This window comes from Tasmannia lanceolata, unplaced genomic scaffold (assembly GCF_043159265.1).
Source record: "Tasmannia lanceolata isolate RefF3 unplaced genomic scaffold, GAP_Taslan_0.1 ptg000025l, whole genome shotgun sequence".
In the NCBI taxonomy this organism is placed as follows: domain Eukaryota; kingdom Viridiplantae; phylum Streptophyta; class Magnoliopsida; order Canellales; family Winteraceae; genus Tasmannia; species Tasmannia lanceolata.
In genome coordinates, this window is record NW_027518702.1 from 1,462,100 (window position 1) to 1,478,874 (window position 16,775).

Below are 16,775 nucleotides of genomic sequence, written 5' to 3' on the forward strand. Positions count from 1 at the left end.
TGAAATAGTTTGGGTTGGGTTTAATTCTTATTCGGCGGTGAGATGGGATACTAACTATGGGTATAGGGGTAATAGGCCTACGGCCATGGGGATGGGGTAATGGACCTGTAGTTAGATGATTTACTGTTGAGGATGGAGGGGGAGAGCATATGTATCATGATTGGGTATACGAATTACAGGGTGCTGCATGGGTTTGATGAAGTACACGGACGGGTGTTGGGTCATTGGATGAGAGATAGGGCTGGAGGTAGATGACCATGGGATGTTATGATGATCATGTGTTGGTGGGGTGCGAGCTGCAAATCCGAGTTCGGGTCGGGTTAACCTTGGACCTGGTGGGTTGAATCGAGTTTGAGGGGCTGGTCTGGGCTGGGTTGGGTTGAACCAGGTTGGTTCGAACTGAGTCCGGGTTGAACCGGGATGGCTCGGATTGGGTCCGGCTTGGACCGGGCTGACTTGCATTGGGTCCAGATTAGACGGGCTGAACCGGGTTGACTTGGATTGGACCGAGGTAGTGGGCGAGGTGAGGCCGATTAGGGCTATGGATAACGTACTACGGGATGGGGATGGGCTATGTGGCTGTAAAATATATGGCTGTGGAACATGGGACGGGGATGAGGGCTGCTCGGTTGGGGTTGAGATCGGGTTCTGGGTTTGAGTTGAACCGGTTGGGTTGGGGCTGAACTTGGTTGGGGCTGAACCGGGTTGGTTCAGGTTGGCTTGGGTTGGACCGGGTTGGGTTGGATTGGCTTGGTTGAGGGATTGGGTTTGGGTTTGGTGTAACTTGGATCCGGTTGGGTGCGGCTCGGGTTAGACTTGGCTTGGGTGCAGCTTGGGTAAGACCGAGTTGGGATTGGCTAGGCGTGGTTCGGGTTGAACCGGGGTGAGTCGGGGTTGGATGTGTGTGACTCGGGTTGAGTAGGGATTAGACCGGTTGGATTCGATTGGGATTTTTGGTGGTTAAATGTGCACACATGTAATTTTGGGAATCACACGGTGTACTTGAATATTTCAATTTGGTTTGCTTGGGTTTGGATAGGGTGGTGGGGTGCAGTGCTAGAATTAATGGGTGGGGGGCATGTGAATTATGGATGTATGGATATGGGTGTGGATATTAGGATTAATGGTCATGAGTGTGGATGTGTTCTGATGGAATTAATGGGTAGGTAATAGATGTGGAGGTGGAATAGATAATGGATGTAGATTGATGTTCGGCTATGGATATAGAGGATGGGGGATGATGGGATTAATAGACATGGCATAGTCTGATGGCGTAGGTGTTGGAGTTGGGTTGATAGCCATAGGCCAGTTGTTGGCCGAGACCACTGGGATGGCAAGTTTGGTGGCTTATGGCCATGGGGGGTAGGGCGCATGCTCGAATTGGTTGTTACAGGGATGTGACATTAATGAAGGAATGCATGTGCTGTTTGTTATGGGTGGGAGACATGGGGTATGATTTAAATGATAAGAGGGCTGACGGCACATGGTCAGGTGAGATGGCGCTATGGATGGGTTGATGGTATGAATGGGATGAGAACATGGGCCATGGGATGTAACTTTTGGGATTTATGCCATGGGTGAATGAGGTGGCTGAAGTAGACCTGGCAAAAGCGACCGTGCCCGGGTCGACCCGACCCACCCGCAAATTTGCGGGCACGGGTTTAAGTTTTAGTGACCCGTCAAAATCTAACCCGCGGGTGACCCAACCCGCAAAAACACGGGTCGGGTCGGGTCAACCCGCGGGCACCCGCATTTTTACCGTATTTTTTTTTTTTTTTTTTTTTTTAGAATGTTATCAGCACTACTGTTTTAGTGTTTTTTATGAGGGAACTCCTTACTTTATAAAAAGTACGGTATGGCCTGCACCATAGGATTATCCAAACCGTCCATTAGATGGGCCATAGCCTAAATAGGTTATGCCCCAAAATTATTTCCATTGGTTGATTCTAACCCTCTGATCTATAGAGGGTTAGGATCAACCCTCTAACATTCAGATTGGAGGGTTAGGATCATCCTATGGAAATGATTTTTGTAGCATAACCTATTTAGGCTATGGCCCATCTAATGGACGGTTTGGATCATCTTATGGTGTGGGCCATACCATACTTTTAATAAAGTGAGAGTGCGCTCATAAGAAAACAGAGTGTTGATAACATTTCCTTCTATTTTTTATTTTATAATAATTTGCTGCCAAACTTCTCCTATGGCAACTTCTCGGCATGTGGCCATCTGGGTGCAAAGTTTGCGCAATGGCAAATGCTGCTAGCAAACAAAAAAAAGCCATTACATAGAAAAAGTAAAATAGCTAAAGTTTATAAAGTTTTAAATGAAAAATTACCTAGAAAGGGTTATAAAGTTGTAAAATTACAAAAAAAATACTAATAAAATATAGAAAGTTATGACAATTACCGGAAAAACGGATACGGTCAAATCACAGAATTATTACAATATATATTTACGGGATTTGCGGGTGACCGCGGGTTGACCCGTACCTGCCCGGGTGGGGTCTGGGTACATGAAATGGCTACCCACAGAATCGCGGGTATTTTTTACCCATACCCGTTGGGTCCGTACCCGCACGGGTCGTACCCGTACCCGCGCGTGTTACCCGTTTGCCAGGTCTAGGCTGAAGTTAGTTATGAAGTTATAGCTACAGGCATGTGATGGTTATGAGATTGGGCGATGGAGATTGTGTGGGGTTGGGATTTAATCTAAGCCGAGGGGGGCTGTTTGGTTGGATGTGGGACCCTAAAGCATAGTCGAATGGGGACGGGACCCTAAGAGGTTTTGGATTCGATTTGGCTCGGGTTTAACTCGAGTTGGGGTGCAGACTAGGGGTGCAGTCTTAGGGTGTGGCTTTGGGGGTGCGGCATATGGTGTGGGTTGGGGTATTTGATAAAAAAAAAATAGACAGAAGAGGGATGGAGAGAGACATAAACTAAGAGAGATATGCATGAATACCAGCCTTATATGCCATGAATTTTTAATTGAAAAATAAAAGACCTACCTCTTTTGCCGTTTGATGTCGATCCTTGATTTTTAGATGATTCCTTGAAGATACTTCGAACGGATTCCTTAGTGATTCCACAACCAAAGAGGGCGAATGAGAAGAAATGAGGGAGTGAGGGGGTTTGGACGAATTTTTGGAGGGAAGAGTGGCTAAGAGAGTTCTTCGTCGGCTCTCTTGGAGTATTGAATTGTCTAGAGGAGAAGAGAGCATGGGTATTTATAGGTGAGGGAGGAGCTGAGTTGCCATCTTTGGGTTCTAGAGGTGTAGGGTAGAGATTGAGTGATGGAAAAAGGAAGGGAAATGAATGACCAAGATCAAATTTTTCTAGAATATTCTCCCTCTTTTTTGGCATCTTCTATTTTAGCCATGGCCATGTTCAAAATGGCAGGCACTTATGCGGCCAGGATCAAGCACTAAAGATTTAGGAACAATTCAAGGTCCAGGATGATGCCACTTGTCCTTGGAATCTTTGCGGATTTGGAAGCAAATTTCAAGACAAGGGAAATGTCCAGATTGGTTGCCTTTGTTGAGAATGGCAACAGCTTGGATGGCTTAGATTAACTGCAATCTCCATGTGATCGAAAGAACGGGCGAGATGAGGTTTCCAAATATCCTGAAATCTTTACAAAGATATGGACTAAGATTGGGTGGTTGAGATCAATTGCAATCCTTAGGGGATCAAAAGAATGGATGAGATGATGCCTCCAAGTCTCCTAGAATCTTTGTAAAAGATTTTTCAAATATTTTGAATGTGAAAATCGAAAAATGCGGTTTTCAGGAGATTTTAATGTCCGATTTTGATAATTCTTTCGCCGTTGGAATCGTTGATTTTTTCTCTTTCTTTTAAACCCAATATTGCCATAGAAATACTGATTTTGAAATTTTTGACCAGTGAGGGCTCCTGATATCCGCCTGTAGATCGTTTTTCCAAAGATCGAGCAAATCGGCGATATAAACGAACCAACAGATTCGATCAACTTTGGGTTAACGGTTAAAACCATTAAACCATGATATTGACAATGATTGAGACATCAAAAAGTTCTGCTATCAATGATTTTAATGGGATGATTTTGACGGATCTCGCTTCTCCCTCCTTGATCTGTGACTTTTCACTAGTTTTTTACTTAGTCAAGTAACCAAATGTTTAATCCTGATTTGAGATTAACCTTGATTGATATTATTTTGAGTAAATGATCATAAATTCTTGGTAAAGAAAGACGCCCAGGTCAAGATCTGCCCTTGATCTAACGATTTACGGAAATAAGGTCTCGGAATGGAATCAGGTCCCGGGCTGTGAAGTGACCCTAGCTTATTTTGTCCCGATTGAAGATCCGTAAAGTCAGATCGAGACATTAATGACCTAAAACATATAAATCCATGATAGAGGGACTCTTACATGGATTTAATACTCTATAGTCACCAATCAGGGCATTTTTTCAATTTTTCGGATCTAATCATCTTACCAGGTACATCTCTTTATCATTTTGGTTTTTAGAAAATTTGAGGATGCATATTTTACCAATGAAATTCCACGGATCAATATATTAGGTTATTGTTGGTTAAAGTGTAGCAAAATGAGGGTGTCTACACACTCATGAGATGCTCCTCACTAGCCGACAAGAGGAGAAGAAGCCAAAAGAGAAAGAAAAAGAGAGTAGATCCTTAGAACTCAAGGTGAAAGCGGACTCATCTTCCTCAAATGAGGCGGATAGTGATGAAGAAGAAGCTTTGAGAAAATTCAAAAGCTTATGGAGAAAGAAGCACAAAAAGGATAAAAAGAAGAAGAAAGTGAAGTTGAGGGTGGTATAAGATGCTATAATTGTAAGAAGACGGGACACAAAAGACCGGAGTGCCCTCTTCTCAACTCATCTTCCTCGAAGTAAAAAGGAAAGAAGAAGGATTGGAAGAAGAACAAGGGTCTTGTAGCCGCTTGGGATGTTTCTAGCACTTCGAAAAAAGCTCAAGTGAAGGGGAAGCTAATAAGGATGATCTTTGCTTCATGGTACTCACCCATGAAGATGATGTAAATTCTAACCCCTCTTGTAATTCATCAAGTAGTGATAGTGGAAACATATCTTATGATGAATTATGCATTACCTTGCATTCTCAAATTTTAAAAAATAAAGTTCTTAAAAAATCTATTTCAAAATTAGAAAATGAACTTGATGTCTTGAAAAATGAGTCATCTTCTTCCATATCTAAATCTCAAGAACAAATTGAAAATTTTAAACTTGAGATTAAAACCCTTAAAGGTATTTTGGATGAGAAATCTTGCCAATTAGTACAATTTCATAATGTGACAAGCTCTTCCAAATCTTATCAAGATGACACTAATGATTTTTTAAATCAAATAACCCATCTTCATAATGAAAATGAAAGGTTAACATTATATCTCCATGGTTTCTTAAATGGTGATAAAATTATTGACATAATCTTGAAAAAGGCTAGTCATAGACCTAATCATGTATTTTATGATATGACTAGTCTATCTAACCCTCATGTTAGATGCCATTATTGTGGAATCAGTGGTCACCACCAATTCCAATGTTCATCTACGATTAGGGATTGTGGTGGAACCAAGAAAGCTTGGGTTCCTAAAGCCCCTATACCTCTTCATATGTGTTTAGATTAGGGGCTTGCACTTAAAATTGAATATCTTTGTATGGTTGTTTAAATATCCCCTCTTGTGTTGAATAAAAACTTTAAATAGGGGGAGTTCTATGTTTGTCTTTTTCCTTGAAAAAGGGGGAGCTTAAAATTGTAAATTCCATCCCTTTGATTTATTTTTACCCCATTTTTTTTAATGATGCCAATGGGGGAGAAAAATCTAGTGTAAGAAAATATATGTGTGCTTTTATTGGAAAATCTCTTGTGCTTGTCATCATAAAAAGGGGGAGATTGTAAGCTCAATGGTTCTCACCTTGGCATTCCCATCTTCTTTTGATGATTCCAATACACAAGTGATTTTTTATCACTAATGTGTTTGATTGTCTAAGTTGTAGATCATGATTGTATAAAGACAAGATTGCTTGGATTGAGGCCAAGAAGCTCTCATTGGACCACATTCGGAAGGCCAAGACATCGGAGATCCAAGACGCATGAAGACTTCAAGCATCGCAATTGAAGATCGAAGTCGTTTTAGAATGTAAAGATCTAATCCTAGTTTAGGTGTTTAGAGGCATAAATAAAGTAAAACACACACCCCTAAATGTTTAAGAGATTGTCCTTATGGTGTTCCAACACTTTGGAACCCTCATAAACAATCCCAACTTGGTGTAGAGTTGGAAGCCCAAATGAATAAGAAAAAGAATTGAAAAACCAGCTGCATATAGGCTTCTCGGAGCTCTGAGCTCGGAACTCCGAGAAATTCCTTAGAGCTCCGAGAAATAGTCCAGTAGCATTTTTCCATCTTCTGTTTGTATTCCCGGAACTCCGAGAGAAATTCTCGGAACTTCGAGAAAAACTTTCGGAACTCCGAGACCACTATGTCGGGAACAAAATTATGATCGTTGGGGATTTTGCCAGATTTACCACTATGCCACTCAAACGGTCATATTTGGGTTATATATATACATATATATGGGTATTCTAAACTTCCCAACCATCAATCCTAACACTCAAAAACTCTATTTGAACATCCTAAGAGTGAATCAAGCGTGTTTATGCCTCTCATCCTCTAGAATTAGGATTTGGATCATTAGGCTCAAAATTGTACATCTTCTACATACCTTGTAAACCCTTGTGTGAGATTTTTTGTTCTTTCTTTCTTATTCAAATGATTGTATTAGGGCAAGTGTTCGGAGAAGCGAAGCCCACTCTCCGTGGTGAGGATTGCCACCAAGGTTAAAGACAATTGGAATTGTAATTGGCACCAATCTTCGTGGAAGTTAAGAAGATCAACATAGTGAAGCCATCAAGGGTTTGGTTGGTGGAGTGGAGTAGGCCTCGCGTTTTGAGGACCGAACCACTTTAAATCTCGGGTGCATTCTCTCTTATCTCTTGCTTTATATTTGCATTGCACTTATGATTTAACTTGTATGCTTAATTGCCTTTTTGATCTCTTAATTCTTCAAAATTGGGTTAGAGTTTTCAAAAGCTTAAAACTTGTTAGTAACCTAATTTTCCCTCCTCATAAGTTGTCATTAGAATAGTATACAGGCCTACCCTTGGAATTTCACAGGTAATCTGCTAGGGGCAGATAAAATTTAGTCCACTCATGGGCTGACACCTGTCTGGGGGCAGGTAAACCAACTACCCAAGGCCTTCACTATAAATACCCTTCAGAAATGCCAAGAAGGGGGACCGAATCCCTAAAAAAGCCATCATCTCTAGCTTTGGTTTTCCCAATTTTGTGCCCAATACTGACTTGAGTGTCGAAGGGCCCGTCCGGAGCTACGACTCCGGGTTGGTCTTCTGACCTCGTGTACTTCTGTGTAGATCATAATTCTCAATCAGTTCAGTAGTTTGGACCTGCCAGATCAGCTCCTTCGTCACTGCCTCATCTGTTACCGATTTTGGGCCTAACACTATCAATACCCTACCCCTTTTGCTCTACAGCTGACGTAGGGGCGGATATTGGAAAGGCACGAAAACTAATAGAAATCCTTTTTGGAAGTTCTTTAAAGGCTAAGGGTATAATGGTTCTTAGGCAGTAGGAGTTCAAAGAAGAAACTGATTTTGGGAAAGAAACAAGAAACGGAAGAATGGGAAAAAAGATGTTCTCGGCTGATTTGATATGAGGTGTTGAATGGTTAGAAGAGACAATAAGGGGTGTCCGGTTCTATATGTGGGTTTTACTTGAAACAAATGGGTTAATAAGATAACAGCAAGATGGTGGCTATAGGCTGAGAAAGAAACTCTTTCTCAGGCGTTGTTTGGGGCTGAGATAATCAAGGTTAGGGATAGTGGATCGATGGCTGAAATTTGAAGCAGGAACGGCTGCATCAATGGGGATGGAAACTTGCATAAAAACAAGTTTAAAACCTGCATAAAACAGATTAGATAGATAAAAGACAAATCGAAGTTTTCGTGAAGAAAACTTACAACTTCTCTTCCGAACAAAAGAAGTTTAATGGACGTTTCCTGAGTGAACACAATCTCCTACTTCTAGTAAATTTAGGAAACAAAAGATATGATAAACTCCTAAAATATCTCTAAAAAGTTCTAAAAACACTCAAATTCCTAAAACTTCTGAGATTTTGGATGGCCACTTTCTAGTAAAATCGTCCTAACTAAGAAATCTTAATTAAACTAGAATTCTATAAAAGTAAAACTCTTAATCCTATGGGATAAACGTGAGCCGTTGATCTTTATGCCATCCCGTTCTCGTGGCAATTTCAACTTGATTGGCCTTCAAAGAATATCATCTCGCATAATCTCGATCCCGATTGTCGATGCATGTTATCAAGTTTGTAATCCGATGGTCCAAAATGGCTCGATCATGGATTTGAAATTTTTGGCCTTCGAACGGCATAGATGCACCTGCATCAACAGCCTAGTCAACAAAATCTGTAACTTCAAAAAAAAATTCATATGATCCTTAACTAGTTCGCTGAACATTGTCAATGAATATACCCTCAGATCAATTCAAAAATAAAGATTTTACTACTCAAAAATATTTTTATATAGTCGTAATATTTTTCATATTAAAATGATTGTAGTTTGAATGAGAATGCAAAAACAAAGTAGGGTGAGCGTAATTCAAAGGCGTTTTGTTAAGTAGGTTGGAGTTTAATAGAAAAAAGTGTTAGGAAAGTAAAACTTTTTGGCTAAATCATGATTCTTGTTGACTAATAACCAATCTCATTTTCAAACCCCTTCATCAGTCTGCCAAAAACATAAAGGTGTTTTGTTTATCCTTATGGACCTAATTTTCAAACGTAAATGTGAACGTAATTAGGTTCCATGCAGTGGTCGCATGGAGTAGGTGAACTGCCGGTGCCAAAGATATTAATTGGATAAAGACCGCAGCCTCTTAATTAGACCCTATATAAGATTGATTCACACATGTTTTGCCACACTCCTCTCCAATATTAGCAAGCTATGGCTTCTTTCTCCTTGCTCTCTACTACCTTGGCTCTTCTTCTCTTGCTCTTCTTGGGCACCTCCTCTGCCCAACTCTCCACCAGTTTCTACTCGAATTCTTGCCCAAATCTCTTTACCACAGTGAAGTGTACCGTCAATTCTGCAATACAAAATGAGCGTCGGATGGGCGCATCACTTCTTCGCCTGTTCTTCCATGATTGCTTTGTCAATGTAATTTTTTATGGTTATGTCTTTCTAGAGAGTGATTTTAGGATTTAGGATGCTTCGATTGTATGTAGTTTAGTTATGTGATATAGAGAGATAGTAATTTTTAATAGGGATTTGCTTGGGACCATCGCAGAAGTCATTTCGCGGGTGGCCTGTTGCATGAGAGAGCAGCCAAATAGGCTCAGATTTTGTCTTATTACTGAAGTGGCTGTTCTCTCATGCAACACCCCGCCGGGGAAATGCTTTCTGCGATGGTCCCTAGTAAATCACTCTTTAATATTTATGATATTATTCCCGAACGGCCCTCATTTGTTATGGTGGTTGGAAGCCGTATGAATTTGGGTGTGATCCATTACTTGCACCAATAAAAAAGGCAAAGGCACATCTTGGGAAGCCACGTGGACTTTTCTAATGGTGCTCTAATGTAATTTCCTTGTGTCATTAAGTAATTTACAGAAAAGAGCTGACAGGTAAAACGTGAGATTTTACATGGTGCAAGCCCTTATAGTCTCTTATTTTTCTAAAAGTACTGCCCGGCGGCCTACACATACGATGATCCAAACTGTCCATGTGATGGGCCATGATATAAATAGGTTGTGCCGAAAAAATCATTTCCAGAGGATGATCATAGCCCTTCGATCTATTGAGGAAATTCATATTATGGAAAACTATATAGATCGAAGGGCTATGATCATCCTCTGGAAATGATTTTTAGGGCACAACCTATTTCTTCTATGGCCCATCAAATGGACAGTTTGGATCAGTAAAAAGTGTGGGTCGTACATTACTTTTAAAAAAATAAGGGACTATAAGGGCTTACACCATATAAAATCTCGGTAAGACATGTGCATGTGAAGGGGAGAGATCACATGATGAGCGGGCCTACAAAGGCATACTCATCATCCCTTCCTTGATATTTGATCTAACCGCAGCTCACTTTTTGAGAAGCTGCTATTGGGGTTTTTGCAATTATCAGGGGTGGTACTTCCATCTCACCACCTTTACGTCTTTGTGGGACCCACCATATACAGGGATCTTCCGTGGAACCTACCACATCAAAGCATGAGGCAAAATTGTGGGTCTCACTTGATGCATGGATTTGAATTGGGTCTCTTATAAGTAAAAAATTTGGGCATTTTGGTCACAAATTGATGGCAGGACTTGATTTGCAAAATTCACTCAAAGGACTCTATTTGTAAATTGTGAAACTACGAGACTGTTTGTGCAAATAAAGCAAAGTATTCAAACCCCACCGCCCCCCCCCCCCCCCCCCCCCCCCAATAACTTTTCATGTAGAGGGAGTTTCCTAAAATAGGTACATGGCCCTACTTGGGTTGATATGACAATCTTAAAAGCCTTAATTTTTTATACTTTCATACTTTACAGACCTTCCAATTGTGTTGGTGTAGGGCTGCGATGGGTCGCTCCTTCTTGACGACACATCAAACTTCATCGGAGAGAAAAATGCCGCTCCCAATCGGAATTCAGCTAGAGGATTCAACGTGGTGGACAATATAAAGTCCAATGTAGAGAAGGTGTGCCCAGGAGTTGTGTCATGTGCCGACATATTGGCTATTGCCTCTCGAGACTCTGTCGTCATAGTAAGTAACTAAATTCTACCTTCGATGCCTAATGTCTCATTTAGATGGTCTTGATTGACCTGATGTCTTGTAGAAGGAGAACATCTATTGTTGCACGTTCTTCTTTGATTATTGTTCATATCTCTGAAGTAAAGATTTCTTATCATGTTAAAGTCACTATGTGGTATGTGGTATGTGGTGTAGCTTGGAGGGCCTAGTTGGAATGTCAAACTTGGGAGAAGAGATGCAAGGACTGCTAGCCAAGCTGCAGCTAATAACAGCATTCCCCCTCCAACTTCTAGCCTCAGCAACCTAATCTCTAGCTTTAGTGCTCAAGGTCTATCTGCTAGGGAAATGGTCGCCTTAGCTGGTACGTATAAAATCTCTCTCTAGCTTTCTAGTTTTCTATCTTTCTCTTTCTGTCTCTCTCCCTCTTTCTCATATGAGTTCGTTCAAATAGGTTCACATACCATTGGACAAGCAAGGTGTACAAATTTTAGAAATAGGATATATAACGAGAGCAACATCGATAGCACCTTCGCAAGTACAAGACAGGGAAATTGCCCAAGGGCTTCAGGTTCAGGCGACAATAACTTGGCGCCTCTAGATCTTCAAACGCCTACAGCCTTTGATAACAATTACTACAAGAACCTCTTTAATCGGAGGGGCCTTCTTCACTCTGATCAACAATTGTTCAATGGCGGATCAACAGACTCCCAAGTCAGGACTTATAGCAACAACCCAGGCACCTTCAATTCCGACTTCGTCGCAGCCATGATAAAGATGGGGGACATCAAACCTCTCACCGGTTCCAATGGGGAGATCAGGAAAAACTGCAGGAGAAGGAACTAAGGATCATTCTTGGATTGAATTTCATATATCCTGTTTGGGTTTTATAGGTTTTGTGTTTCCTAACAATAAAACAGATGAAAAGGAGAGTTTTGGATGGGAGTTATTTATGTGCTTGTTTGAGATTTATCTATGAAAACTATGCTTTTATGTAGGGAAATGATATCAGCGCCAGAGTGTTTTGATAAACATGCGCTCCACTTGTCTGTCGTGTAGTATTTAAAGAGATCTCAGAGGATATTACAGTTCTCAAAAAGCTCTTTAAATACTACAAGACAGACAAGTGGAGCGCATGTTTATCAAAACACTGGATATCATTTCCCTTTATTTAACCAGTTGACTAGTTACACTAAATGATCAAGTAGACATGATTAAATAACCTTTGTGTTTGGATGCACCTTGAATTTGGATTTGGAGTTGAATTTGGATTTATCAAATCTCATAATTTTAAAATTCGCAAATTTATAAATAGTGTCGTTTGGATGACCATGTAAAGATTTGGATTTCAAATCTAAATTAAAAAAATCTCTTGTTTAGATGCTCTTTGGATTTGGATTTGAATTCTTTCAAAACCAAAATCCACCAACATACCCATGTAATAAAAAATGATCAAAATATGCCGTATCGGGTAAAATTGAGTAGAATACCCTGCGTCATGGAAAATGACAAAAATACTTTTAAGACAAAAAAAATGATCAAAATACCCCCATATATGATAAAAAAGCTAGAATACTCCTTGGTCGTGGTAAAAATGACCAATATACCAGTAAGTCATGAAAAATAAATAAAATACCCCAATTACATAAAAATGATGAAAAGCTAGAATACTCCTCGGCTCTCATATCTTCTTTGCATAGTTTTGAAAATATTATCTAATTATACTAATCATATCATTTTCCTTTTTAAACAATATTCCCCTTAAGTAAAAACGAAAATCTCTTACATTATCTCTTTAGAAGCCAATAATTCCTCACATTATCTCTTTAGAAGCCAATAATTCCTCTCTCTCTCTCTCTCTCTCTCTCTCTCTCTCTCTCTCTCTCTCTCACACACACACACACACACACAAAAAGAAGCTTGCACAAAATTCATGAAAAAAAATATTTTTTCCTTGATTTTAGCACCCTATAACATCCCTCTCCTCTCCCTCTTCTACCCAACAAAAAAAGAGAGGACATATCTATTCACCCTACAAGTTTTTTCTCTACACATAATTTAAATCATTCTCTAGATTCTCAATTTGGAACGAAGAATCCAAATGAATTTTTTTAGTACTTCTAGTAACAGAATTGCATTTAGAAAACTCATATCTAGAAAATCAATTTTCCTATTTGCTTTAGCAGAATGAAGCTTGGCAGGCATGAGATAGATGCTAGTATATATATAGAACAAACCAATATGGGGATGTATGTTTGGTATTGGGTCCTGGAACCTAATTCCAATGGCAACTCTTCCTTTATCGGATTGTATAGGAAGATTTCTCCCAAATACGACTTTTGTGGCTTATGAGATTTTGATTGTGTCTTTATTCTTCGAATTAAGAACCTTCAATGGGCACAACACCCATAAATCTCGAAAAAGTAGGTTGTATGCACATTTGAGTTCGATTGAGAAAGGAGGAGTAATCTGAAAGTGGTTATTTTTAGAATCAAACAAATCATGTAATCAAATCTCTAGTGTGGGAGCTTACCGACATAAACAAATGGAAACCCAAACAAAAACACAAAAGAATAAACAAAGAAAAGAGGAGAAGAGGTAAACTGATAAAAGGAATTTTTTTATTAAAGAGATTCAAAATTTTCTTCATCCTATATAGCAACGTCCAAGAGTGATGTAAAATAACTTACAGGGGAATTGGTGACCAATCATGGAAGTGATGACCTAAGCAATTATATGATTTGTAGAGGCAAGGAGATTGGAAAATTAGTCACTAAGTTCAGATTTCTGAACTAGAGTAGGATGGACTGTCAGCTGGTTGGATTTCTCTAGAGATTGCCCTTAATTCTTCTAACTCCGGGTGAGTTTTGATATTGTGTTTCACTGAATCAGTCTTGATAGGGTCGGCTCGCAATACTTCAAACGCATGGGGCTCTCTCGGTTCTGCATCTTAATAATCAAGCTCAGACGAACAGAACATCAACATGCACTTCTCAAATCTTGTTAAGACTTTGTAATCTGTAAGGATTTCTTAAAATGTGGATTAAACTACATAAATTGGTACGGAGAAGAGGAGGATCTAAACTTCAACTTGGAGCACAGTTTGATGTACAAGCTGTTGTCCCCATTTGGATCTGATGTTTCGAGTGGCTTCAAAAAAAATCAGGGTATGTCCAAATGGACATTCAGATCATGTTGATCATTTAAGAGTGTCGACATCGAGTACTTCTTGATATGGAATCAGCTTACAACTAAAAGGCTTGGATTCCTTAGGTTATGAGTAGAATCGTGCAATACAGAGCGAGTACCTAGAATTCGTCCATGCACAGTAAGTTCTAAAACTTAATGCTAGCCCTGAATTTTTAAATTACAATGTGAAGGTCAAAAGAGAAGGAAACTTGGTGATCAAGCTTCCAAAACTAGGGCTGCAAATGAACCGAGCTGGCTCGCGAACATGTTTGGGTTTGACTGGTTAAAAGCTCGGCTCTGGCTCGTTCGTTTACTAAACGAGCCGAACCCGAGCCCAAAAATTAGGCTCGCCAAAATAAACGACCCGAACTTGAGCTTTGTATAGTTCGGCTCGGAAAAGGTCGTGAGCTTTTTAGGCTCGGTTCAAAAACGAGCCGAGCCGAGCTTTAAAGCTTGGATTATATTTGTTTTTTATATATAAAATAAAAGAATGTGGGTTGTTTGTTACAAATGAAGGTTTGGCCGAGTGGTTAAGTCACCGGATTTAGAGGGGGCTTGGGTTCAAATCCCACATATATATGTTTTTATCATTCTTGAGACGAGCCGAGCTTAAGCTCGGTTCGTTCCACTTAACGAGCCGAGCCGAGCTTTCTCGAATATTTCACGAGCCGAGCCGAGCCGTGCAGAGCTTTTTCGAAAACTAAACGAGCCGAGCCGAATACGAGCCTTCTTAAAAACTAAACAAGCCGAGCCCGAACACCCCAAAGCTCAGCTCGGCTCGGTTCATTTGCAGCCCTATCCAAATCCCTCTATCCTTGGATGAATTTACAAGAGGGAATTCTCTAGGGCTGTTCATTCGGTTGAAACCGAACCGAAATAGTTGAAAATAACCGAACCGAAATATTTCGGTTACTGAAAAAAGAAAACCGAAACCGAACCGAATTACGTTCTAACCGAACTTGAACCGAAACCGAAAAAAAATCGATTCTTCGGTTATAACCGAATTAATGAGTAAGACAAGAACAAGTTTATAAACCCCCCATTTCAGCTTGTATTTTAGGAGTAAAAAGTGGACAAAAGTAGAAAACAAATCATTTTGTACCTTTTAAAACAGAGAGAGTGAGAAATCCCATTTTGTACCTTTTAAAACAGAGATAGTGGTGGCCATGACAGCCGTGGGTGGAGTCACGAAGTTGGAGTCGTGGCCGATGACAATCGCCGGAGTTAGAGTGGTCTTGCGGACGTGGAGGCGTGGCCGCGTGCTGTGGAGATCTTATTCTTCTTCAGTTCTCACTTCTCAATCTTAGCCTCTGAAAATCCTAATTTGTAAAAACTACAGGAGAGAGAGAGAGAGAGAGAGAGAGAGTGAGTGAGTGTGAGTGTGTTAAAAAGCATAACGTATAAACCCTCATGTAGGCAGATGTGCTAGTTGTGTTTTGATCTTACACCACCTCTGAATGTGATTTCACGTGACAAAAGGCATTAAATACAAGACCACATTTTGCATTAAAAAACGATACAAACCCTAGGCAAGTAGCCAGCTGTGCTAGTTGTTTTTTTATTCACCTTATAGAATAATACACCACCTCTTAATTTGATTTGACGTGACAAAAGGCATTAAAGACGAGACCACATTTTGCATTAAAAAAAGGGTTATATTATACTACTGTTGGGCGGAAAAGACAAGACCACATGCCAATATTTAAATGAGAAAATGACCAAATAAATGGGCTTTCTACTGACTATGACGTGTCAAGAGGGGTTCTAAATCACCAATCAAGAGTGTATATGACTAAAATGTCCTTGATTCTCTCTCTCTCTCTCTCTCTCTCTCTCTCTCTCTCTCAAATCACCTTTTTTGAAATGATTACATTTACAATACAAATCCCAAAACCCACCTTTTTCCCTCTTCTTCTTCTTCCTCCTACCTACAAAAAAAAAAACGTACGTCTGAAAAACCCAAAAACCTCCATTGTTAGATGCCAAAAGCTCCATTCTATTGCTGAAAGCCTCATTTTTAGATGTCAAACCCTTACTTGCATTGCACAACGCCTCCATTTGCAACAACAATTGCAAAAAAACGTTATTGGATTCCGAAATCGCAAAAACCTTCACTACAAACCACCATTCCATTGCACAAAGCATTCATTCAATGGAAAGGTGTGTATTTCTAGCCCTCTCCCTTCTCTTTCCATTATAAGGCATGTTTACAAACTTGAATGAAAGTTCTCCCTGTTAAACTACTGTCTTCCATTGCACAAAGCCTTCAATCACTATTTAATCATATTTAAATTACTTTAAACATTTTATAATCATTGTTATTTTACTGTAAACTACTAATTTCTTAAGTTAAACCACTATTTCACTACGATAAACCACTACTGAAGGCCACTAAGTGGGTGTTTATAAGTGGTTTATATAGCTTCTTTGGTTAAGAATCCTCAGTAATGGTTTATAATCCTAAGTAGTGGTTTATTTAGGTTTACCAGTGGTTTGTAGTGTTTATAATTGGTTTATATGGCTTAACAATGGTTTAGAGTGTTTATAAGTGATTTATATAGGTTAAGCAATAGTTTATAGTGTTTATAAGTAGTTTATATAAGGTAACCAGTGGTTTAGAGTGTTTACAAGTGGTTTATATATGGTAAACAGTGGTTTATCTAAGTCTATCAGTGGTTTAGAGTGTTTATAAGTGGTTTATATAGGCTTACCAGTGGTTTAAAGTGTTTATAAATGGT

General features: G+C 39.7%; 2 protein-coding genes and 1 long non-coding RNA gene across 3 annotated transcripts in view; 1 reads left to right on the plus strand and 2 right to left on the minus strand.

Annotated features, from left to right (window-relative positions):
* LOC143858074 (epoxide hydrolase 3-like) overlaps positions 1-16,775 on the minus strand; it is a 45,433-nt gene that overhangs the window by 18,909 nt on the left and 9,749 nt on the right. The gene's annotated exons all lie outside the window — the stretch shown is intronic.
* Positions 9,036-11,788, plus strand: LOC143857749 (peroxidase P7-like). Its single transcript, XM_077368212.1, has 4 exons — positions 9,036-9,265; positions 10,672-10,863; positions 11,047-11,212; positions 11,303-11,788. Exons 1-4 carry the CDS (start codon positions 9,053-9,055, stop codon positions 11,692-11,694), a joined length of 963 nt encoding a protein of 320 aa, XP_077224327.1. The 5' UTR covers positions 9,036-9,052; the 3' UTR covers positions 11,695-11,788.
* LOC143857750 (uncharacterized) lies at positions 11,355-15,463 on the minus strand. Its single transcript, XR_013238745.1, has 2 exons — positions 15,178-15,463; positions 11,355-11,675 (listed from the first exon to the last, which is right to left on the minus strand). It is a non-coding gene; the product is annotated as an uncharacterized LOC143857750 (long non-coding RNA).